Source organism: Dicentrarchus labrax, unplaced genomic scaffold (assembly GCF_905237075.1).
Source record: "Dicentrarchus labrax unplaced genomic scaffold, dlabrax2021, whole genome shotgun sequence".
Classification (NCBI taxonomy): domain Eukaryota; kingdom Metazoa; phylum Chordata; class Actinopteri; family Moronidae; genus Dicentrarchus; species Dicentrarchus labrax.
The window spans coordinates 7,739,502-7,765,896 of NW_026136719.1; the positions used below are offsets into that span (position 1 = coordinate 7,739,502).

General features: G+C 38.9%; 1 protein-coding gene across 1 annotated transcript in view; it reads right to left on the reverse strand.

Annotated features, from left to right (window-relative positions):
• Positions 1-24,950, reverse strand: part of kcnq1.1 (potassium voltage-gated channel, KQT-like subfamily, member 1.1) — a 36,902-nt gene extending 11,952 nt beyond the window's left edge. The window contains exons 1-10 of the mRNA XM_051378916.1: positions 24,357-24,950; positions 17,542-17,632; positions 10,336-10,462; positions 9,769-9,847; positions 8,720-8,816; positions 5,198-5,338; positions 3,063-3,173; positions 1,974-2,069; positions 1,661-1,777; positions 440-578 (exon numbers count right to left, since the gene is read on the reverse strand). Coding sequence (XP_051234876.1) covers positions 440-578; positions 1,661-1,777; positions 1,974-2,069; positions 3,063-3,173; positions 5,198-5,338; positions 8,720-8,816; positions 9,769-9,847; positions 10,336-10,462; positions 17,542-17,632; positions 24,357-24,715 — 1,357 coding nt within the window. The 5' untranslated portion in view covers positions 24,716-24,950. The remainder of the gene's footprint in view (positions 1-439; positions 579-1,660; positions 1,778-1,973; positions 2,070-3,062; positions 3,174-5,197; positions 5,339-8,719; positions 8,817-9,768; positions 9,848-10,335; positions 10,463-17,541; positions 17,633-24,356) is intronic.
• Positions 24,951-26,395: the final 1,445 nt, after the last annotated feature.

Below are 26,395 nucleotides of genomic sequence, written 5' to 3' on the forward strand. Positions count from 1 at the left end.
TGAACTTTTGTAAGTTCAGCAGTTCACTACTGGAGTTCATACTCATCAATACAACCTCACATTTTATTGTTGCAATGTGCTCATCAATCATTAATGTTTGGACTTTGTTCTTTCCCCTTCCTGTGGCTGCAACTGGAGTTAAAATCAAACATTTTCTTTTTACTGGATCATCACTGAATGTGTGATTTCAGCCAGTGCAGAATTAGTAATTTATTTTCTATACATTTATGCATCTTGAGTGACATTGTGAGTGTTTATTCTGATTTTAATTAAACCCTTTAAATGACTTCAGATACTCATTAACCGGTGTAATACCTACCATTCCACAGTGTAATTCTTAAATATGTTCTGTTGTAAACAAGATTTTTCACACTGATTAAAGTGAACTGGAACCTAGTGCACCAGAGATAAGCATACTGTACAGTCCCGTTTTTAGTACCTGTGCCCACAGTGCTGTAAACATCTGAACTCAGCTCCCTCCCACTGTCAAATACAGAGTCGTAGGTGATGCTGGGAATTGTGGGAGAAGTTGGACCGTTGTCCTTGTCAGTGCTCTTCAACTTCCTCCTTATCTTCACCTGCTCAAGAAATACAAACATCTCAGCTCAACAAAGTGTTCCTGTGGAGGAACATAAGTATTTGACACCTGAGTGACACAACAGCAAAACCGTGTTTACGTTTTCAACATAGGGTGACATTGTGGAAAAATATGAAAATAACTGTGGTTTTTTCAAAAATGCAGACATGTCTACTTATCAGCACTTTGTAAACACGGCCAAACTATTTCCACTTTGCAGTAATGACTGTCGGCGGAGTCATCATTAATGTACCTTTTTATTTTTGTTGTCAGATGAATGTATGAACATTGAGTAAAGATTTGATTGAGGGTGTTAATGCAGCAGCACAGAAATTACTGTCAGAGTGTCTGATCAGTAAAATTGCTATTTCATGTTAGTATATTTTACATATTTTATATTGCTGTTACTGTGACATTTCATCACTTGAAGGTGAGGCCCTGCAAAGTCTGGAGCGAACACTTTTGACACATAAACAACATTTTAAAATGTATGCACTAGTGTGGGCATGGTCTAATGCCCAAGTAGCAGTTATATTGAATAATCAATATTAGTATTACATTTCTGCTGGATGTTGTCTAGGATGGATGCCTTTTTTCTACCTTGATTTCTTGTCCATACAAATTTCCCACCAACACAGAAAAAAACTAAAATTATGTTTTAAAACTTCCATTTCAAGTCTTATCAATCAGTCTTGTTTTTAATCCTTCAAATCACCACCACAATACATTGTGGCATAATTATTGCAACATCAAATAATGCAGTGTAGATTATATGGCCCTGGGTCTGTCTTACACTGGATATTTAGTAATAAGAGTTTAAGCCCTTTTGACTGGGATTCATTTAATTTATAAATTACAGCTGAATTAACCGCTACAGAAATGCGCCTCACTTCTAACACACCACAAACTACAGCCTTCAAAATGGCCATAAAGTTGAATCAACATAACCTTCATGAAGGTAGGATTTATGGTATTGCAGAGCTGTTGCTTCATACTGCATTAGTTTTGCCTTGCCTGTACATAATAAACTGGAAACTGAACATAAGAAGCAGTTACAGAGAAATATATAAAATGATTACTAACCGATTTCTTGGGCTTGGGGGTGGACAGAGAGGAGGCGGGGATGTTGGATCTCTTCCTCAAAAACATCTTGAATGTGACAGAATCCAAGTTCTCCACCGCAAAACATCTCCATGATGTCTAGAGGGGCATGAAAATAGCAATATATTGGTTGGACAGGACTAATTTCATGCCAACATGTGTGCCATGCAAGAAAGAAAATAAGGGTTACATGAAAGGATGGTCTCAATAATAAGACTGGGGCTTCAAGACAGTTCAGTCCCCCAGCTGTATTGCGGTTCCGTTTCAGTATTTTCTTTGGTCAAATATAAAATACCTGAATGAGACAGGCAGCTGCAGGGATCTGTCTATTGAAGTGTTTCTGTCTTTGCTTCTGCTGCACCTTCAGGGCAAAGCCTGAACCTAAGATTCCCTGTGAACAACAGCACAGCAAAGGTACTGCAAATTAAGTCAGTGTGAACGACGTAGCAGCAGCATGATACGATATGATATGATCCAAAAGACATAAACACAAAGTTTACCTCAAAATTAAGGAAAAATGTGCTGTTTAATGCTGAGACATTAAGTATATTATTCACTTTGTTCATAGACAGAAATGAATGCAATAAAATGTGAATCACTTGTTAATCGAGTATTTTCTCAGCTTCATTTGTTGGTTACAGTTGCTTAAATGTGAGGGCTTCCTTGCTTCTCTAAATTTCATAGCACTGCAAATTGAAAACCGTTTGAACTCTTAACTATTTTAGACATTTTACACACTTCACTATGGATATTGAACCAAAGAATAATCCAAAATTGATAATGGAAAACAAACTTTATTTGCCTAATCCTAATTCCTTTAAGCACAAAACTGTAAAGTAAAATCACAGTTACTGTTAATCTTGAATGCATATCACAACTCTACAACTCTGAAGTCCTCAGACAGACATTCAGTAACAAAAAGGGATAACATTTAATGTAATCCTGTGAGCTGCAGTCTGTCTTCATTAATAATCTGGCAGGAGAATGTAAAGCCATTGTATGGCTTGTCAAGGTCCTAGCAGCACTTAAGGCATACTATTATGTATAAAGCTCTCAGCACTGTTTAACTATAATCCTTTCCAATCTATGCAGTGGCTGGTGAAACATGTCGGAGCCAGCTTTGTTATGATTTAGTGGTTTACACATAAGCCTAAAATAGGCACTTTATATTTCTTAATACACACTTAAAAGACCAAACTAATTACAAATGTAGTTAAATAGGAATGAATCTGATGGAAAACATTCAATCATTGATTATTTTCCGATTGGTAACATTTGCATGTGATAGGAAACATGAGAGAAGGATTGATAATGATACAGATCCTTGTGAGCACAATGTAAGACTGAAAGATGCCATGGTTCAGCAATTTCTCTGTCCACTTACTGCAGGCAGAGCAAAGAACGAAATGGCAAAGACTGAGAAACAGGACGCAATGGTCTTTCCAATCCAGGTTTGTGGCACTTTGTCTCCATATCCAATGGTAGTCACTGTCACCTTGGAAAAAAACACATGGGAAATAATTCAAGAAGTGTCATTCTGGCAGTTTAAGACTGTAAAAACTAACACTGCTGTTATGAATCAGAATTTGGTTAATAGCTGTTGCCAGAGGAAAAAGAGAAAAAATCAACAGCAAAAACTATCGATAACATTTTTGGTCCATTGCAAAGCTGACTTGTTAACTAAATACTAACTAACGACTGATGGGAATGTCAGTTGTTTTGCAGGTATTGAGTCATTAAGATATGAGCTATGGATGGCTCAGGGTGAAAAAGTGACTGCCTGCTTCGTGCATGCTTCATTTATGCTTCCTGAGTGAAGCATGAATGTTAATTTAATCGTAATCAATATAATAGTTTCTGAGACATTTTACTCCAAACTGAAAATGTGCCCGCAAGAGGAAAAATATTTCAGTCTAGACCAGAAGTTCTCCAACTGCGGGCCCAACTGGTGGAGCATAGAGCCAATGCAGATGCGTTGACCAGGGGGAAAATATGGAGTGCAACAAAATTAAATACATTTTAGGATTTAGGGAAAATAAACAAAAAAGAGTTTGCTGATGCTATTGTGCTGACCTTTATTTCACAAAAAATTAACTTGGATTATTTTTTATTAGTTTTGGCTCCCCTGTCATTGTTAATGATTGCTAAAAATTGTGGCGTGGTGGGGGCGTGAACTTCTTTCAGCTTCTGAAGGGGGGCTTGCCAGAAAAAGTTTGAGAACCACTGGTCTAGACCAAAGTGATGGACCAACTCACTGGCCAAAATTGACATCCCTAGAGCCAGTATTGCTAGTGTTAGCTTATTAAAAGCATTAAAACTAAGTAAGAACACTACAAACACAGCTTCATAAGGAAATTCTTCAAATATAATCTTACTGGTCAGCATCCTTGACATGTAAATGATTTGTTTGGACTTGGACTTGACCCAAAAGACTAAAAAACAGCTCTGGCTGCTTGCGATCAATCCTAGTAGTCTACTGCAGCGCATTAGGTGTATATTTTCCCTGACCCTCCAACCACAACTCTGACCTTTTCACCTATCTGACTCTCTCCATGCACTGAGAGTACCCAGTGCAGAGAGTGAGTATGTGAGAGTGGACCCAAACCCGATAAAACTCACAGTAAATAATGCATAAATGTTGCCAGTAAAGCTTCATTTATATGAGAGAAGTTGTTATGACTCTGCTGTGTGTGTGTACAGTTTTTAATATCAGAGTCCCTGAAGTTTCCAAGAAGCAGAGTGGGTGGTGACTTATTGTCTGAAAATAAAATTTCATCCCGTATTCTCTACACTATTTGTTTTGCTTCTTGTATTAGCGGCCCACTGGATATGCCCAAGGGTTTTCACTCAACTCCTACTGTAACAAGAGTAGCACAGATAAAACAGAGTCTATATTTGACCTTTCACATGCCAAATACTGTTTAAAACAAGACACTGTTTTCTGCAAAATCTTAGTTGGAAAGAAAGTCACTAAGACAACATTTAATCTTTCTTTGAAACTTACAATATAATTAACACTGGGGTAAGAAGCTATTTTTTGGCGCCATTCTGCAAAAAATCCGCAATAACCTCTGAGCATATTGTAATTCAAGTGGTCCGAGAGCGACCTCTGCACTTCCTCTTGGCTTTGTTTTCAAGCTTCAGAAAATCAAGCCAGTGACAGGAGACTTTGGCCAATCACGGGTCATTGTGGAGAGAGGGCGTTTATATTGACTGTTCTACAAATGCAGATGTGTGTACAAGTAAGAATCAATCCTCTCTTCAAGTCTATTTCCCAAAATGTCTAAAAAACAAAACTATTCCTTTAAGAAATTAGTTAATTCAAAATGATGCAACAAAAATACAGTCAAATCAAACCTCATCATATTCCTTGCTATATCAGATGTGTAAAATAAGATAAGATAAGATATTCCTTTATTTATCACACAATAGGGAAATTCCAAAATAAAATAGAAACTGGTCCAGTAAAACACACACACACACACACACACACACACACACACACACACACACACTTACCACTCCCCACCACAGGGCATCAGCATAATTTCCAAACTCCGTGGAGCCACTGCTGTCGACTGCATCTTTCTCTGCCAGGTAGACAAAGTACGAGGAGAAGATCAGGCTCAGAAAGCCAATGTATAAGGTAGTGATCAGCTCCTGAAATAAATATACACATATTTCAAACTCAATAAATAACGAAGGAATCATTACAAGGTACATCATAAGATTATATGACATGACATCTGTGAATCTATATATACTTTCTTACACAATCCCGCCTGATTGCCGCAGTATCAGTTTACCACTTAACTGCCATGTGGCGTCTAGTGTGACTGTGTTTGCTAATAATATGACATATGGATGTGAATATTCATGTAAATGTGCTGTGAATTATGATTAAAATCTTTTTCTGAACATTTTTGCTGTCTCTGCTAGCCTAAGAATTAATGGTGGACTCACTTTAAGCTGAGTAGCTACAGGGGAGGCACCAATACTGATGCGTGCTCATGTACTTGCAATTGTAATCATAAAAATACACCGATACCACTGACATTACTTAACCTCTTGTTTGAGGAAGCATTTGTTACAGTCAGAAAGCGAGTTACATCTCATACAAATAAAACATGCTTTCAAAGTCATTGTACATTGAACTGTAATGGTGTTATTAAGTACTTCAGTACTTGTCAGTACTCGGTATCAGTAAGTACTTGTACTTGTATTTGGTCTGTAAAAAAAGGGTTTTTAACTAGAAATTGACAAAAAAAAAAAAATGGAGTTGACTAAATATGACTAAAACTAACAGATTTTTTATCTCTAATACTAAGCCTAAATCTAAAAATATTTGACAAAATGAACACTACTTCAGTATTTATATAGTAATTCCTCATCTTCAAAGAAGTAAGTATCTTGAAAATAAGTAACACAAGAACATAGTACAAGTACAACTGAGTTTAAACTGAAAGTATGTTCAGTAATAATGATGACTGATTACTGGAAGGTTGTTGATTGAATTCAGATGGGCACTAAATCATTAGAAATTAGTTTGAAACCCAGACAGCTGATCTCTCCTGGTGTATTTAAAATAACTTCCAAGCATCTCATTGCAGATTCAAGCCTGTGATTTGCTCAGGAGGTCTAATTGGGCATGGCTCTTCTCCTGTCTGACAGTAATTGGACTACTGCTTTGTGAAACAGTTCTTCAAGTGAATGTTCTCTTTGCACTCACCTACTACGTGATTTAAAACTGTGTTTAACTACTCAGAGTGCCGGAGCACTTGCAGCACTAAATCGGACTGAATTCCTGATGAGTAAAATTCTTATTCGTGTCTCGGCCCAAAACTGTCACTCCCAGATTTTTCAGAGCAACACAGAGAAACAGCAGCAGATTATTGCAAAAAACGGTGCTTGTTTGCCTTTACATCCTTACATTGCCCTATACAAATAGTACATATGGTCCATTGGTACTCAGCGAGTACTGTCTGTATTTCTTCACATGACTACACTAATTGTTTCTGAATGTTTTGGACATTTCTTGACAGTGAACTTTGGCAGTGAATATGACAGCCTGTAACACCTTCAGCTAACATCCCTGCTTGTAACCTATAAGTGCATGATTCTTGGAAACAGCTTTCAATGCATTCAGGCACATCTTCCTTGAGTCACTACCACAGGATCAGTAAATGTGCTGCTGCTGCTGTGACCTGGAAAACACGTTCAAGAGAAATTCTGCCAGTGAGCGAGCAAGAAGCAACTATGCAAACTGTGTTTACAAGCCACAAGAACTAGAATGGTGTTCAGTTTCATGTGTTTATGTAAGAGGATGGCTGAACAAAATATTCAGGTCTCATGTCATGAAATTACAAAGGAACAAATACTGGAGGTAGTGCACGCTGGTGTCCAGCTGGTTGATGGTAATTTGACCTCACCGTATTAACTGCCTGCTGTATGGCAACACACTTTATTTTCATTGTGCAGAGTTGTTAGGGATGTGTGGGGCCTTAATAGAGCATTTTCTTTCATAAGAACCAAACAAGTAGTGCAAAAAGGAACAAAGGCAGAAAAAAAGAACATGAAAGCACTAAACTCTCACAGATAAGCTCTCTTACCATTTCCCCACTGCCTCCATTTGTGTGAAGGGTTGTGCCATATTAAGGTCCATCCCAAACCAATTAATGTGGAAAAGAATTGGCCACTTAAACCCTCAAATAGCCTACATCACAGCTAACTTGTCATTCTCCACTACTGTGAGTGCAGGGGAAATGCAGATGTTGGATAATGGATTAAATATGAATTTAAATTCCTTGCTACTTTGTAAAATATCATTTTAGGTGTGGTATCTAAGTAGTTTTACATCAGTACATGAGCACCTGATACCCGACACTGTTATTGGTTTGGGTGCATTCCTAGTTTGTTGACCTGGATTGTCGATAAATCTGAGGGGTTCACAAGATGATTAATGGAATGAATAATTATATATTTCTGTCCTTTTTCTAATTTTTGCTTGTTTTGCCTGAAATATTGGGTAATGACACCTCTTCAGGCTTATGAAAGTACATCAAATTGAGCAATCTGAGAAGGGAAAAAAGGGGGAAAACTAGTGGCCTAAACCTTTATTACACTTCCCCTACACTGTCTTTTCATGGTGGGTTCTATAAAACAGAATGTGCAGTTTGATAAGTGTAAAATAAAAGTAACCATTACTTTGTCTCTACCTAAATTTATTTGAGATATTTTATTTTACCCATATGTACCTTTCAACCACTTAATAAAGAATGCATCTATTTTATTGCTTGTGAGAAGCTACTGTACTGCAGGGAAACACAACATAACAACAGCTTAATGAACTATCATGATCTCTCTGTATCCATGGTGACAGATGTTTCCTGGTTATGGCAAAATACCTACCTGATATATTTCATCCTCAAGCTGAGGTGCCCTATATAGTGTGATTTAATGCGGAGTGACACCTCGTAGCTAGCTGGTATAGGAATTGGTTGGAGAAAGAGCTTCAATATCTCCCTGCACCAGCACTCACTTTCTTTACAGCTGAGGTCAGTGGCTGTTACTGGCCAGCCTCAGCCAGAAACAATATGGTCATCAGCCAAGGCCAATACAAGGAAGAACAGCAGGCGGTATTGGATGAACCACATCCCTGACGCTCTGCTCACCTTCATCACTCTCTGTTTTTACAAAGACATCTAAAGACAACTACAGTGGCCACTGGGGATAATCACAGCCACCTCTGTGACTTCAGCTGAATGATACTCTAGAGGGGCTATAGGTATCTCTAGCAGAATAAGCGTATATGACCCTAGCTTACAGCACAGTAACTCTTTTCATCTGGTTCTGCTGAATATTCCTTTTTGCTGTAATATGCATTCCCATGAGTAAAATCTGCATTGTGTAGTAGTGAAACATAATACATGAAGAGGAGAGGCTATAAATCCCCTGACAAAAAGCTCCCACCTTACTAATAATAATCAGAAGCCCTGATGGCTTTGGACCTGAAATGTGCCTCTGAAAACTGTGATTGTGTACCTGCCGATGAATGAAGACAACGGAGCCGAGGAGACGCCAGGTTCCTCCCTGCCGATCCACATGGAGCATTCGCAGGATCTGCAAGAAGCGAATCCCTCTGGAAAATAACAGAAGTGTTTAAATGGTGACACTGTATTCAGACCAAATGCATGTATGCACGTATTTAAACATAAACATACAAATACAAACCAAAAGTATGTGGACATTCAAGACAGAGTATATGTGATTATTCAACATCACATTCCAAACCCACCCTTAATCTGTTGCTGTAAGAGTAAGAGCATAACCTGGGAATCATATAACGTAGTGAAACTCTTACAGAACCCAGTCGAAGAGGAAAAACACATTTTCCATCGAGAAAATCCTCTGCTGTTCTTTGCTCTTCTTTTAATGAATACATACTCTCCAGTTCTAATAAACTGATGCAGCATGCATTGCTTTTGGAGCCGCCGTTGTTTAATAAACAGTATCTAGGTGTGGTGTGGGCGTCTCACCCCCATACATGCCAGTACTTTCTCAAAGGACGCTAATTGGCCCGGTACCACAAACAATATTGAGGTCTGGTAAGATGGATTCTCACATGGTTTTGGAATATTGAGAGTCCAGCTGTCTCGCAAGGTTAGTAACAGTCTTCACTCTTCTGTGAAAGCTTTCCACAATATTTTGGAGCCTGGCTGCAGGATTTGCTCCCATTCAATCACACGAGCATTAGTAAGGTTGGCCACAGATTATTAGGTGGTAAGATCTGGCTCACAGTTGGTATGGGATGGGGTTGAGGTCAGGGCTCCGTGCAGGTCAGATAAGCTCTTCCACACCAAACTGGGAAAACCTTTTCTTTAGGGACCTGGCTTTGTGCACAGGCATTATCATGTTGAAAGAGCCTTCCCTTAACTGTTGCCACAAAGTAAAAAGTATACTATTGTCTAACAATAACTGCTGCTCTAGCAGTAAGATTTCCCTCAATTGGAACTAGGGGGCCCCATAAGTACATAAAGTGTTCACATACTTTTGGTCTTATAGTTTCCACCAGCACATTCACTGTCCCTTACCTTACAGCAGAGGTAGCAAAGACCTGGCCTTTCGATCCCACTGACAGCACAACTACTGACGCAACGACTACAATCAAATCTGTATTGATAGAGAATGAGGGGTTTAAAGTATAAATATCGCAGAGACATGTAGATATTCAATATACACAGGTGCAGCATAACAAGAGTCCTCCATATGAGGTATGTAAAAGTCAAAGAAGAAGGTCCAGATATTAATAAGTGGATGGAAAGTGCTCTATTAAGAAATTATCATTGGTTTTCATTACAAAATTATTCTATAAATCGATACGGGTGAGAGGGGTTACAAATAATATTAATGCTATTATTCATTGCTGCAAATTTAAAGAAGCACCTGGAGGTTCCAATTTTAAGAATAAAAAGCTGAAGGTAGAAAAAAATATTCCAGTGACAGTTTTAATTTCATGCTGAATTTGTCTGAGATATTTCATTTAGGGATGAAGCTCAGGATATGTTACAGATATTGTTTAAATATTGTGTGTGGGTGGGGAGTGAGACGTCTGTGCGTATGTGTACAGATACGTGTGCGTGCGAGGGTTGTGTTCCTACCTATAATAGATATTGGCTTCCTGGCAAAGCGTAGTCGGCCCCAGATGCCAACATATTTACTGCGGCAGCCTGCTGACCAGAGCCGGACAAAATATTCCACACCAAAGAACACCACAAGGACGATCTCCTGTCAGGGAAATGAGGGAAACAGAAAAGACAAATGAGGGTGAAGGACAAAGTGGAAAAAAATAAAAATAAATCGAACATCAGATGTCATTTCAGGTTATTTAGTGCAACAACACAGCTGCTCAGACACTCAGCAAAGAGTGCTTTCAAAGAGATATTGTTGAATTATAGATTACAGAACTGTTCTCCCAACTTCCTTTTTTTTGTTAACTTTAGTTCCTCACACAAACCTGCCGCCGCAATTCATTAAGGGTTATTGATTTTCACTCAACAGATGCACCATTTGTCACTGTTTAATTTGTACCATACCACTGTTTAACTGTTTAATTATTTCAGCCGCGGAATGTACTTTGAGCTGATAGATTAAAAAAGTGATTATGTATCCTGACAACTAGTTTGATTATATTTATCTGTATTTTGTTCACTTCAATGAGCCAAACTTTGGGAAATGCACTTATTTGCTTTCTCCCTAATATTTAACAAAACAGATATCACTATCTTTAACTTTGCACAAAGATTGGAAACAATAGAGAACAGCTTGCCTGGCGCTGTCCAGAGTAGCAAAATCCACCTACCAGCATCTGTAAAGCTCAATTAATAACAATTTATATCTAATTTGTTTAATCCATACAAGAACTGTAACAACTTCACAGTGACGACAACACTTTGATTACCTTCAAACAGAGCTTTGTTCTAAGCTTGCTTCACATTTACCGTACCGCATCCAGATTACTTTCTCATTTTCCTCTTTCTTATTCTCATTTTTTTTTTTTTTATTCAGACTGACAATAACTGAAAGAAGTCAGAACAGCATGTGGCCAATGTTAAACATGAAGCTCATACAATTAAAGCTTCTCAAATAAAGCTGCTATTTCAATTCCATGCAAGTTTCCCCAGTGCTCCTTGAGGACAAATGGATTCAAAAAATCAATTACAGCACACAATTACGCCAACATGTGGAAATTAATGGACTGGTGTGAATGTGATTGCCTACACACGTCTCTTAATCATTGACAAGCATTTGGAAATGAAGCTGTCTGAAAGTAGTCAATAGCCTTTCATAGATTTTCAATGGTGACATGATCATTTTGCAGTGAATGATGGGAGGAACAAATGTGTGGATTCAGGCAGAAGATGTGTTCCATGTTGTACAACAGGAGACATTTACAGCTTGGAATTACTGGAAGTGTTTTTCTTCATCAGAGCCAAAGATTAAAACGTCAGTGAATATAAAATACCATGTCTTGCAAAACAAAAATTGGATTAATAATATGTTAAATTGTGTTCTTGGAAGCAAATATGAAAAATGTTGTATTAATTAATTTATTCTGTGAGGATTTCTACTTCAAGGTTGAAAAGCAAATGGTCTATCCAAAACAGCAATACAGTTACAATCAGGAAGGCAGCAAAAACAGGAATAGAGGAGAATCAAGACAGTTGTTTTTATTTGAGCTTGGAAATTATTTCTCGACCTTGGAAACAGACGACTGTGATATAGTTGAAATACCAGAACAATCAAAAAAGAGAGCATTGAGTTTAGATTGTATTGTATTCACAGATTTTAAATTGCTTACAAGATCATCATCTTCTATTGTCTATTTATCACCCAGTTGGCTACAGAATGTTTTATTGTTGGTCCAGGAGGGGAAAATGGGACTCTCAGTTATTTCTATAAATTAGTCTTTAAAGCATAAAAACAAATTATTTTTGGAATTAGTTTCTATGACTTATATTTGTTGTATGGACATTTAAAATGGACACTATTATTATAATATTGCTATTATTATATTGTTCAGATCTTTTAGAATCAGGGCAATCTTTAAAAGGAAAGAAATTCAATTTATGCCTGCCTAAACCTTGTAATGATTTATAATGAATCCCACAAAGACCAATCCCCATTCTCATCCAACTACTTCTGCCTAACCACTTTGTCTTCCATATCTCTCAGTTCTCACATCCCTCATCCTCCTACTCCACTCCCTTCTTCTCTGCCTCCTCACCTCCTTCTCATTACAGGAACCACAAGGGGAACAATAACACTAGGATATCCCATCTAGTCATTACCCCCACACTGAGTCTCACTTCCTGAGATCCTCTCCACTGCCTCTTTCGACCTAAACCCATCATCGATCGCCATTTGGCCCTTGGTTCATCCCCTCATGCTTGACCCTCATTTCATCCCACCCTTCAGTCTCGACCCCTGTCATCCCTCCTGCCCCAGCCATCATTGAAATCCCTTAACTATAAAGTAATTTGCATTCATAAGAGACTTTGTCTTTGTTGGTAAAACAGTTATGCTGCCAGGCATGGGTAGAATAACTAATTACAACTACTCGCGTTACCGTTTTTGGGTAATTTTATTTGTTGTTTTTCAAGCCTGTAATTTTACTCTTACCTAAGTATGCATTAGACTATGGAATCTACTTTGCTACTTTTAAAATCATAATTCGCTACTGACTAGGTCTACAATTTATATCCAAACCTTTCATCTGCATTTTTATTTTTTTTGCACTGCTAGGGACGTACAGGAGGTAGAAGTGCCGCAAAGCACTCTGAAACGCTGCCCACTGCCCATCTTAACTAATTGGGCTGGTTAGAGTGAGAGTGTGCAGTGCGGTGCGGGGCATGCACCTCCCGATCTACAGAGATAGTTTCTGCGTCTGTTCTATTTTTTCCACATGCTGCAAGCAAATCTGGCACGAAAACACGGATCAGAATAGCGCAGGAGTTGGGAGTCATTTAGGGAATGAAGATTTGCAGAAACAGAAACCAAATGGATACAGATTAGGCCCTTGCCTGGATGACTGTTTACAGTGCATTGGGAGAAATCTATACTAATTACATACATTCTGCGTAGGTTAAAAAACATTTTTTGTATGCTTGACGATATTTTCTACATGGATTCTACATTGTACATCTCCTCTTTTCACTGAATGCCTGGTATTGATACTGCACCAATGGTTAAAAAGTACCCAATACAGTTTTGGATAAGTATACTTTCTACCTTTACTTGATTATTTTTTTAACACCAGTAGCTTTACCTAAAGCTGAGTAATATTTCAGTAATGTAACACTACTTGAGTACAGATTTTCAGTACTCTTTTCCACCACTGCTGCCAGGATTTTGTTGCAAAATGAAATAAAAAAAAAATACTTTTTAATAGTTCACAGCCATTTTTGACCCAAAAAACAAGTTCTTTTGAGAATGTGAATCCTTTGGGCTAACTGCCAAGCATCTGGCCAAACACACTACTACAAACACTGTGAGCCAGTGCTGCATCTCCAAGTAAAGAACAGAGTGGTCTCTGTTAACCTTGAGTGTGCAGGAAGAAAGAAGCAAGACAAAGAAGATGCTTCTGCAATTGGGGAGGAGAGAATGAAAGAGTGGCAGGGTCAGAGCAAATCTCTAAACTAGAAAGCACAAAGTACAAAACAGGCCCTTTGGGATAGAGGGTGGAAAAGATGAATGTTTGAGATTTTGGTAGGTTTAGCAGCGTAGCAAATATTAATTATTCATTATCTGTGTAGAAGAGAAGAATAAGAAGATTAAATATCTCCAGGGGTGAACTTTAGGCTGAAAAACATTTTGCTATAAAATGTATATTTCATGATATTACGGTATTTATTAACAAAATTCACACATTTCTTACTAATTATGGGTCCGACTCACACACAGGAGCCTCTGCAGCAGCCCAAATCTCTATGAATTCAACAATGAACCTGTAGGATTTGAGATTCTGATTCTCCAGCTCATGAAACACCGTGACCATTTTATCCTATTATACCCAGTCCAAGGTGAACTTGTCACATGTGCCATGCTCTAGTCCTCCTTTAAAGAAAATCCTCAAGTCCTTTCTATCCTTTCTTGGGGTTTTCTTTTGTCTGAGCTTGAGTGACTCACCCATCACCCAAACAGTTCCTGTGCTCAGCAGCCAGAGTCTCGGGGTTAAGTTTATCCCATTTACTATTGATTCTAGAGGACGGGCCTTCGTCCTCTTAGGCCAGCGGGACACCCTGAAATTGTTTTTAGAAAAAGAAGCATATGTCGCGTCCCTAAATTGTTTTTTGTGAGGCAGCAGTGAGGTCAATCAACCCATGAAATTGCTTTTCAAACAACAGAAACTGAGGTTTGATATCTACAGTTTTATCAACATCTTCACAATCATAGTGTTGATTGTTATTTCAGCGTCATCTTTAAATTCAAAAATTCAAAAAAACTGTTATAATTAATTTAACATACGTTTACTCTAAAGTTTATTCTGTGCTGTATTAAACAAGGTTATCCGTCATATGTGTCATTTCGAAAAACTATGACAACTCAATGTCTAACTGCATTTTTGTTTAGCATCATTATCCTTTAATTTATTTAAATGAGTTGTTTGACATGTATTTGGAACAAAACTCATCCTTAACGACTTAATATATCAGAATCAGGCCTGTTTGCAGGTGGCAGCCAGCAGAAACAGACAAAACAAAAGTGCGGAGCAGATGGTGAAAGTCAAAGGAAAGATCAGATCCGGAGACAGCAGAGGGAGAAAAGGCTACAGGCGGTATCTACAATGTAAACAGTGCTGTTATAAGATAAAAGGTGCATCTTTCGCTTGAGATTTTAGATTCTTTCAAATCTCAATCACTCCACAAGTATCTTTCAAACACATTCATAGCCCACTGATCGGGATCATTAAAGATAAACAGGGGAGTTTTCTTGTCTAGTTTACATTCAATATTTCTAGCCCGAACACATTATGTGCATGCTTGAGGCCTAGGAAAATACTTGGAAACATATCTGTAAAGCTTTTTTCATGTACTCTGAAAGCTTATGTATATTTACACCAGCTGTCTGTCTCCTTTTATGAAGCATTGCTACCATTAACTGCAAAGACAGATACTGTGTGTGAAACTGCATGTAAGTGAGGGGTACTCATGCTATTATCACTTTCACTTTGTAGATTGGAGTAAATTTGGCTATCTCTGCATCGCAACATTAGACAATTTAACATGCAGGAACACAAGTTGTTTTGTCCGTGGAAGTGCTCTATATAATGTTTTTGGGAGTATACCACAAGCCTTGGAGCTGGTGTTAAAGGCAATCTTCTCTTTTAGTAACTCCCCTTAGCTGTTGCCAGAATCACTTTCAGATTTCAACCTTTCAGTCTTTGATTGCTTCAAACTACATGAGCACAACCAGACTGGGTGTAGCGAAATTCTCACGCACTGGAATAAATTATGTCGGATTCTTGAGTGAAATCAGTTCATTCAAAAAAATCATTGGGATCCACAGAGCAAAAGTAAATCCTCTGTCATGGCCGTATCTAGGCCTGTCGCGATATGCGATAAATCAATTAATCGCACGATAAATAAAATGAGCTCGATAATTTTTTCGGCCGCGATAGTTTCCATTTGCATGCTTGTTTGTTTTCCTCGTCTCTCTCTCTACCAAAGAGACTGGATGACCACTCCAGTGCAACGGTGACCCCTCTTGGTTCCTTAGCGTAACGAGGAGTGAACCCTCGTGTCAGTCACTTGTCAGCCGCATGATCTCTGTGAGGGGAGGCGGGACTCCTGGCGTAGCCTACCACAGAGTACAGCAAAAGAGCCGCGTGAGGAGTATAGCAAGAGAAAACGCTAGTTCAGAGTTGGAGGAAAACATGGATTTGGTTTCAAAGCCAAACGCTACAGCTGCAGTGTGGGAGCACTTCGGATTTAAACCTAATGACCGAGGTGAACCACTGAACCTGAGCGAGTCGGTATGTCGCATTTGTGGTAAAACCGTATGTCTTAAAAGCAGTAACACGACAAACATGCATATGCCCCTAAAACATAATAATCCGATGCAGTTTTCCCAGCTGGGAAAAAAAACTACTACAGATGGGCGTCTCCGTCTTCCCGACAGTGCACAATCAGACAGCGTTTAGTCAACAAACAAAGTACAAACAGGACAGTGCAAAATGGTGTGCACTCACAGACAGTGTAGTTCGCTTCATTGCTGAAGAGATGCTGCTCTTTAGTATCGTCGAAAAGCTGGCAGAGTGTGGTTTTTAATTTCCATTTTATTTATTGTTTTTGGTTGTTTTGTTCATTTCTTGTGGATATTTAAAATGTCTTCCAGTTCCAGTTTTACATGTTGTTTAGAAATAAATGTTTATTGATCTTTGAAAATGTGTACCTGCATTATTATGCCATTATCATTATATCAGGACAATTTATCGCCCAGCAAAACTTATTATCGTGACAGGCCTAGCCGTATCCATGCATTTTCCCTTCCCTGTGTTTCCAGTTTTTGTGGGCGTGGTCTCCCTTCCTAGCTCTGCTCCTCTGCACACCAGTTTGCTATTATAGCTCATCACCACTCCCAGTCGGCTCACCTGCCTCGCATCAGCTCAGATCATGTCTTTAGCATTCTGTTTTCTTCATGTTTAGTTCTTCAGCCTGTATTTCCTTGTGTCTCAAGATTTGGGTTTGCCTGCAACCAGCTCTCCTTCGCTCCCTCTGTCTGCCATACAGCCTCATCTATTCCACCTTCCCTTTACCGAAACCAGCCATCCCGTCTCCACTACCCATCTCCAACAACAAAAATTATTCAATAAATCTGCCTCCTGATCTGTGTTCTGCACCTGGGTCCACACTTTGAACTAAAAGTTCTGCAAAGTACACTGACTGGAGAATTCACACTGCAGACTTATTGAAAACTATCTTGATAGTGCTGACCTTTAGGACTAAAGAGACCCAGAGAGTCCAAAAAGGAGAAGCTATCATATTCCAAATTCATATAACCCTGGTCTGCTGAAGGCATGCTCCACCAGAGACATGCAGCATTTATGGAGGAGTCAATGTAAATACATATCTTGAATGTTGGCTTATTGTCCTGTTTATTACCAAGCACCTCCTATCTTCACCCTTCTGACCCCTCTCAATTTAGGGTTGAGAGTAGGGTTAGGGTGGTCCAATTGGGATTAAAATCATCTAGTGTGATTTTTAGTTTTTAATCTAAAACTTCTCCTAAAGGTAGATCCATTCTGACAATGGGACAAATGTTTTTTTAATAGTTAATTCCAGTATAAAATTAAATTTAACACTTACGACCCAGAAGAGTGTTGTGTGAGCCAAGGCCTGGTACTGTTCGATGGTAGACAGAACGCTGAGGATGAGACAGGCCAGGACTATGAGAAACCTGTAGGAAATAAAGCAGATCATACATTAGTGGTCATTCTTATTTCCTTTGTGTATATTTAAGGTTCCAATGGTTTCATCCTGGAAAACCTGGAAAATTAAGACTTTTTTTCTAGTCATAGAAACACCTGAAAATGAAAATAATCTGCTGTCCTGTATTTTAGTCCAGAACGGATTTATAGCAATATTTATTTTTGCTATTAACTTTGATTTTCCAGAGGCACAAGAGGAGAAGCACAGTGGAAATGTTGTAGAGGATCATATCTATCTGAATACAGCCTATTAATGATCACATTTACATTTGTTGTTGTTGCTGTTAAATACATGCACAGCAATGTTTAATTGTGCATGCACTAACCCTTTCTAGTTTTTCTTTTTATTAGGTGAGAAAAATAATTTTCTGTAAAAAAAAATAAATTGAACTGTTACTTATGGGTTGCCACCAAAGTAATGGTGGAATGGAATGAACCTGAGACACTGCATCGTTAAAAAATGTATGTGAGTCAAATATGACACTAGACTGGTAAAATATTTGACAATTTGTAAGCAATGCTGTCCTATATGTCCTGAAAATGATATCTTAAAAGAGTGGAAACCCTGTATATCCTAATCCAATTGGATAGTTATGTCATACCAGCTCTGGCTTACTTAAAAACATAATTTTCCTCAAATCAAAACTTTACATAACTTGTCATCAGTCAAGTCATGAAAACACAAATCTCCTCAAACCACTTTTCAGCCTTCCACTTCATATTTATGTCAACATTTCAGACTTTGATTTCGGTGTTTGGTTTGAGTCTGAGATTCTGAACAACTTTTAAAAAAAAGTCTGAAGACAGCATACGATTACTTTATATTTTTGTCATGAAAAGCATCTGACTGAATTTGAGCAAACATTCAAGGACAGCCCTCTGGAGGAAATTCTGTGAACCTTTTGAACTCCACCATATGAATGCAAAGTGCATGATAAACTTGTCAAATAATGAGAAACACACACACACACACACACACACACACACACACACACACACACACACACAGTATCAACAAACGTTAAACTGCTCCTTAACATTCTCCTTATTCCCCCTCAAGGTCACAAGTGTTTTAACTGCAGCAACAATAAGACGCCTGTAACTCCTCTACTTAAGACAAAGATATTTTATAGCTGCTGTGACCCTACACCAAAAACACTCTGTTATGTGGAGTCTTTTTTTACTCTTCAGCAGTAATTACAAATTGACCAAGAGGATTTCAGGAATATTTTTCTTACCATGTTTTTGTTACTTAGAAAAAAAGAGTGGCTTATATTTACAACAAAGGCTTCTATATAGCATTTTGTAACACCAAGTACATTATAGTGGTCATTTTTCACAGCCGTTTATAAAAGTAAGAGGGAGAGATCCTGTTCAATTTGATGGTAGCGAAAGAAATCGGAAAGCAGGGCTGACTGCAATATAGGTGATGAGCCATTCTCAAACTCAAAACGTTGCACTTGTTTCAGCCAGTTAAACCAGGAACAGCCTCAGTTCCTGTTTTTATTTTTGCCGTATTGCCTCGTTATTAGAGTTAAAGTTCGGCCTATATTTCACCCACTTGTCTGTTAGCAGGATGTCTGTTTATGTGCACTGGGCATTGAGGCAAGGGCAAGCTCATTAACTTTTCATTTCCGTTGGCAAGAGATGTCGTGGTGAAGGGCAGACCTTCTGAATGGATTCATTTGGCACCATCGCAGTTTATTTGCCAATCAGCTGACAGAACAAACAATCATAATTGGCCCCATAAAAAGAGGCACTGGAAAGCATGTTTCCTGTTTAGATATAACTGTGCTGATAGTAATTATTTCAGAACTTGGTGTAGTTAATAGAAGAAAGAAAAAAATCTAGCTGATTGAATAAAGTGTGATATTATGTCATGTTGCAAGCATCTGCCATATATGTTTGTAAATATATGTACATACCTGGGAAGGGTGTATATAACTTATAAAAGGTTGCTCATGAAAGCTGATTGTTTGCTTATTCTTTATAAAAGTGGAAGATCAATTAGAAGGAAATCACAAATGGTGTGGGCAAGAAATGCTTGAAATTAGGATTATTATATGTATCATATAAATTATATTGTTGGTACATATTTGATTTAGGATTATAAGACAATTTGCAACAACATGCAACAACTACTCAAACAGTGTAACTTAAAGGCATACTATGCAGTTTTTTCCGGTTTTGTCAAACAGCTACCCCTAGAGTCACTGCGGAGTACTTGTATTTAATGTTAACTGTCATAAATACCACTCACCAGAGCCGTCTCTATATACGTCTCTGCGTCTCTGCACTCACGGCCTGATCCCCTCCCCCCTGTATACCGGTACATGTTCAGTAGGATGGAAGCGTCGAACAGGCAAAGATAGACTACGAAGATGTCTACTGACCAGGTAATGTCTGAGTGAATGCCTGCTAGTGTCTTCCATTGAGGCTGCTTCTTATGTCGCTGATGTATGTGACGTCGCGCCGTAAAGTAATTTGTGATTCTCGCGAGATTTGGCGTGACGCCACCTTTCAGACTTCCGCCAACGGCGTCCCTCTCCTGCTTTGCTATCGGGATGATTCGCTATACTACGAGTTTGTTTACCATCGAAATGACTTCGAAGCTGTTATATTAAGGTAAAAATCTTGCATAGTGTGCCTTTAAATCTGAACAATATGTCCCATTGAAAGACACTGGGCACTGAAGAAACTAAATCTTGAACTTGAACTTGAAGTATTTGCTCAATTTCATCTAGCTGATATAGTTTTTTTTTTTGCTCAGAAAACAGCCCTAAAGAATCACTGTCTTGTTCCTATATGAGCACACTTGATGGAAACTATGTGTAGAGGGAGTTATGGTTTCCAGTCAGTGTTTGCACCATGGAGGCCCTTATCACCACATGCTACAGCCTGAGTTTATTGAAGACTGGCCAGGAATCCAAATACCCCCTTCAAACTAACACATACACACACACACATGGACTTGGACGTGCACGCCACACGTCAACACAGATAAAAGACAGAGAGAGAAAGAATTGCTCAGGGAAGATGGACTGGTGTGTAACACAGCTAACAGCAGTTCCTGACTAAATGAACAGAACGAGCAGACGATACAGCTCAGCTAAATGACACTGTAGTTTGGTTTCTGCCTCTTCAAAGTGACATCTACAGTCTGCTTCCTGTGTGTAAATGGGAGCAAATGAGTGTATTAAGAAGAGCAGGGTACATTGAGCGAAAACATAAAATGCTCACAAGTTAGGACTGAGTGTAATTTTTAAAATCTTATGTTCAAATGTGACAGAGGAAGTTATAAAGAGGATCAAAAGAAGTACAAACGAGCAACAGACTTTCACAACCAAACGCTTCGGTATGCTAATGGTTGTAATTTGTCAGTGAAGCTCAGCTTAAATGATCTCAGAGCATTTGAAATGCCTGCAAACATACACACTCAGTATGCTGAGCATACACTTCTGCTTCACTTCTAATCCATCTGAGACGATCTGAGTCGTCAGTCCCTCTCTACTAACTGCACCATCATATTTCCTTTCCTACCTCCAGTGGGCTTGGTTTAGCAACAGACAAAATAATACATTGGCTCGGCTACATAGCGCCACTGAACTCAAAACAAAAGCTCAAAGCATTGCTCCTATCTATTATTGATGGACAGATTCACTTGCAGTGTGTTGTGCAGTGTGAGTGTAGAGACAAAGCAGGGGACAGGATAAGAGTTAGCAGTGACGCTGCTGAGAATGTCACTGGCTGTTACCATCAAATATCCTGTTTGGAACAACAATCATACTTATTTTTATCACTGTTGTGAAGTGCTTTAGAGTGATACAAGACAAAAGGCAAATCAACCAAAAGCAATGCAACACTAAACAGGTTTAGATGAATAAGAACAAATAATGTATTACATGTTAGTTAGTATTAAAGTGAGGTTTTAAGATCCAATTACCCTTTTGCCTGTAATTTGGACAGTCAATAGAGGCTTTTGTCTGAGCCTCAGCCAAAACCATGGCTAGTATGGGGTTAAAAGCTCAGAGATACAAGGTTGTCACCGATGAGTGACCTTGTCGATGTGCTCCATTAAGAATCTGAACTCACATTGTTTTGTGGAGAGAGGAACAGATAAAAGAGTGGACACGAAAATATAGGACAGAATACAAACTGCTCAAGTCAAAAATGTTACTCAAAATGAAAAGAATAACAATGCACGGCCTCTTAGTTTGTTTGTTAAATCATTAAATGGGTCTGAATTGACTTCCTCTCGTTTAATACTATTTGACAGAATATCTTGTTAAGTTTAATGGATGTCTAAAACACTTTTTGATTTGAGCTTTCCCTTAACTCTCCTGGTAGACTCATCTATAACCAGCATGGGGGATGGATCCACGCTGCTCCACACTAAAATACTGCATTTACGGTTTGGCTGTAGCACACTGCAGACAGACGTCCAGTGGGAGCATCGGATATACTTTATTAATTGCATAACGCTAAATATATACCATGCTCCTTTTGAGAGAAGTGAGCTACTGCTTTCCTTTAACCCCGTCCCTGTAAGCATACTATATCACCACACACACACAAACTGACAAACATATGCATGTGCAAACACGCACACACAAGGGTACCTCTGATAAGGACTTGGGTCACTCTGACGTTCGATTCCTGGGTTAGTGATAAACCCATGGTTGTTCTTAACTGCTTTTCTCCCGCTCAAACACTTGCAAAACAAGGTACCGAACTGACCCCAAAAACCCTGCTGGGTGGAGAGACATCACAACAACATGCTCTTTCAACAAACACCTGGTTGAATTATAGAAATGAGTGAGTTTTGTCTAAAATACACTAGGATACACTATCAAATTCAACCTACGTAATGAAATTTGATAAAGCTACACATTACATCACCTAAAACCTCTGCAAACACTGGCCCTGTCTCCCATTCACGTCAATTGAAGTCCATGCAAAGGACAAATTTGCGGATTCTCTTCCTTATTCACTGGACAACTTTGAAAATGTACAAACTTGCGATATCAAACTACAAACTGCAGCGTTGCCCTCACAGATTTTTTTTTTTTTTTTTTACAGTTTGTGATCACTTAATGTTTGTTGTATTTATTACAAACAAAGAAACACACTGACATCATATCCTTTTCAGGGGTCGAAAGTGGGACAATGGTTCACCAGCAGGCTAATGTGACCTTTACCTACCTTTAGTGAAACCAGCTATTTCAAACCTGGGGAAACAGGGTTTTAGAGTGACAGACTGAAAAGTCAAGTCAAGGCAAAGGCAACATCAAAAGACCTCATCCTTCATCCTCAACGTCTCAGTGAAAACAACCAAAACTGATATACACCAATAAAGACATGAAATTTGGTACTGCCACTGTGGCTTATGAAAAACATATTGATTTTATATTTTAAGAAAGACTTAGTGGTGTTTCCTGTAATTTCATGCAGTCTGACCTTTAATCAGCATGAAGTTGTATTACAGGAAGGCAAAGGCACCACAACTTGTTAGTCTACACCTGATGTACGCTCAAAATGTTTAAACATATTTTCCTGTATTCATAGCAGCCACTCGCTTCCCTAGTATTGTGTATTGTGTGGTTATTCTTGGTAACATTCTAATGTGTTTGAGTTGCACTGTGTTGGCTCATGCTCCCTTTGAGTCACTGAGACTCTAACCTGCTCCGACAGGCTGCGTTCCCCTGCGTCCTCGCCGACACTGTGGGGTCACAGGGTGGCATCGCCAGACAGGGCCACTACCTCCTCCACAGCACACATACACTGCCAAGTTTAGCTGCCTGCTATCAGTGGCAGCAAGTGGGGACAGAGAGCACACATGGGGTTGAGCTGAAAGATCATATCCCACATTCCTAAACCTCTGCCTGAACACTCCGGTCTGGATCTACTGGACTGTCAAGTTTCCCGGATGTGGGTTACACCAAGAGACAATGTATCCTTTGCCATTTCATCGGTGTTGTATAGACAAGTAATTATCATGAGTAACAACATTTCATTTGTCAAAAAAGACGGATTATCAAGCTGCCTGACAAAACTGTCACATCAGCTTTACCCATAATGTGACATCTTCATAATACTGGATTACTCCAAGTTTTATGTTCATTACTAGTAGCTGTATTCTTCATATTTTATTTAAATAAAATACCATATAACCAGGTAGTCTCACATACCTGTCATACTGTCAGGAAGTGTCAAGAAAATGATTCCCTGTCCAGTTACATTGGTTTTAAAGTTATTGTTGATTCAGACTCGCTGAATGCAACCCAGGACCACTTCTGTGTTGCTGCACTCACATAGTTCTGGAAAATGAAACGCTCAATGGTGCTGAAGAAAATATTCTCCCAAATGAATGATCTGTGTAATATTCTTTTAGTGCTCCTATGGGGACGTATTTTGTTGGAGATTCTCTGTGTCTGTGATGAATTATATGGTATTTTTTAATCTGCTACGGCTAGACTAAAATATCCTTTTAATATTCCTAGAGGGACCTCCAGTTGTGCTGTGATATCTGTGCAGCATCTTTCTAAAATTCACAGGATTAACAGTTCTTTGTAGTGAGGGCTTCCAAGGCTCTACATGCGCAATTAACTCCCTGTTTAATTAGGATCTTAGAGTTGCAATTATACCCTTGAATACCCAATGGATCTGGATGATTATGAAAATAAAAACACTCACACTGTGAAGTGATACACGAAGCATTTCCAGCCAGACGGCCTTTCCAGAAAGTTATACACGCGTCCTTGGATGTAGGCGCGGGTGAGGACCGGACGGACACCGGTGCTGTACACCGACATACGCACAGACATCCGGGGATGAGATAAGTACGGGTGGATGTGAACAGGGGGGACGTCGGTGGTATGGTTACCGTCCTCAGGCATTTTGTCTCTGTCAGAAAAAGTGTCGTTGCCCACAGGTGTCCCTGCTTCAGGCGCTCTAAACGTGGTTTCCGACAGCTCCAAATCCGGTGGTCTCTTTCCACGTGCCACCCCAGAAGACCTCCGTGTGTTCCCGTGATAGGGGGCGGAATTAGACATTTTACCTTCCCGCTACTCTTCTGTCGCTGGGTTAACTTTATCACAATTAGTTTTCGGTCACTGACTCAGATGCACAAATGTTCGCCCATGTGCGGTTACCTTCTGTTGTGCGCCTAATCGCACCAGGACGCATATAACTGTAACATAAACCGAGTTATTAATGCTCTAGATCACCAGGATACTGCTTCTGTCATTTTACTTTACAGCTCTCTGGGTTGTTGAGGATATGGCGAGTCTCAGCCCTGAATGAATAGCCCCTACCTCTTTCTAAGCACTTATCAGCGTGGAGAGCTGTGGGCGCCAGGCGGTGCGCTGTGAGTCGCCAGCTGTTCAGACATTTAACAGTTTTACAAAACAGCTTAAAAGCAATCTGCAGCTAATGAATGGAAGCTGACTCTCAGGTAATGTGTGAAAAAATCACCACACAATTAACTTTTTTTCACCAATAATTAGTTTCCAGACAAAAGGCAATGTTTGCAAACCCGTAATGCCATGTGGTTTACATTCTATAAATAATGAAGGGCTTGTTAATCAAAAATAGATTTGTTGATATGTTGATGTTAGTGAAAGTCAGTCCCTGCTGGGCATTGACTGTGTGAATGTTTAGTTGCACAATGCTAAACCAGTGGCAAACAGAGCACTTACCTCAAATTTACCAATGGATTGTTTTGCAATTAGGTATAAGGCTCTCTACTCTGACTCAGGTAATCATATATTTCAAGTAATTAAAAGCACAATGCTAACCCACATGTCAACTAATGAAAGGGTGAGCCCAGTTCCAAATACAAGATTTGAACTTACATTAATTCTTAAATTGATTAAAGGCTCTTTAAAAACAACAAAATGTGAGTTATTACTGTTATGGATAATAATAAAAGGTTTATTTACTTACAAATCTGAAAAAATAGGCATGTAACTTCATTTATAACCAGATAGAAACACAAAATGATGATTTTTCCTTTTTTTAGAAGGATTAGCGTGTAGAAGTTAGTGGCATACAACAGCTCAAACGTCCAAGCATACAGGATGAACTATGGTGGCTGCAAAAACGCGAAAGGTCCTATTTGGAGACAATGTTTGGTTTGTCTGTTCTGGGGTGGTTCACAGTGGTTCAATAAGTAATATGAGGGTAGCAATGTAGACAGTGAGTGTACAACCACCATGGTATGAAGCAACAGAAGATCCATTCAAGGTTGATCTTGTCATATTGTCAGTATCGTATACTGAGACATGACTTCATTATTTTGATCGTAAAAGAAGTTCAGCAGGCACACTAAGCTGTACTGCTGCACATATCCATGAACACATATCCATGTTTTATACTGAAATGAACATCTAATTGCGATGCATTTGTAACAAATCTTTGTATTTTTGTACGTTGCTGTTCATTATTTCAATCATTATATAGGAAATATGAATCTTTAAGGGAAAAGACTGGTTGAATTAATGTCTGCAGGTGCGTAGGCTATAAATAAGAGTGGTCTCCCATTGTTTGAAATGACATACAGACTGTGAGTCATTTTCCCTCACTGAAATGTCAGTTGGAAGTAAATTAGAAGTAGCGGTGATTGTGTGGAAGTCTCCCGTACGTTTGGAAGCTAATATCCAGTTCTCCTCTACATACCTGTCACCAACAGTCCTCATATGTGGAATTGCTGTAATTATTATTAGATGGAACAA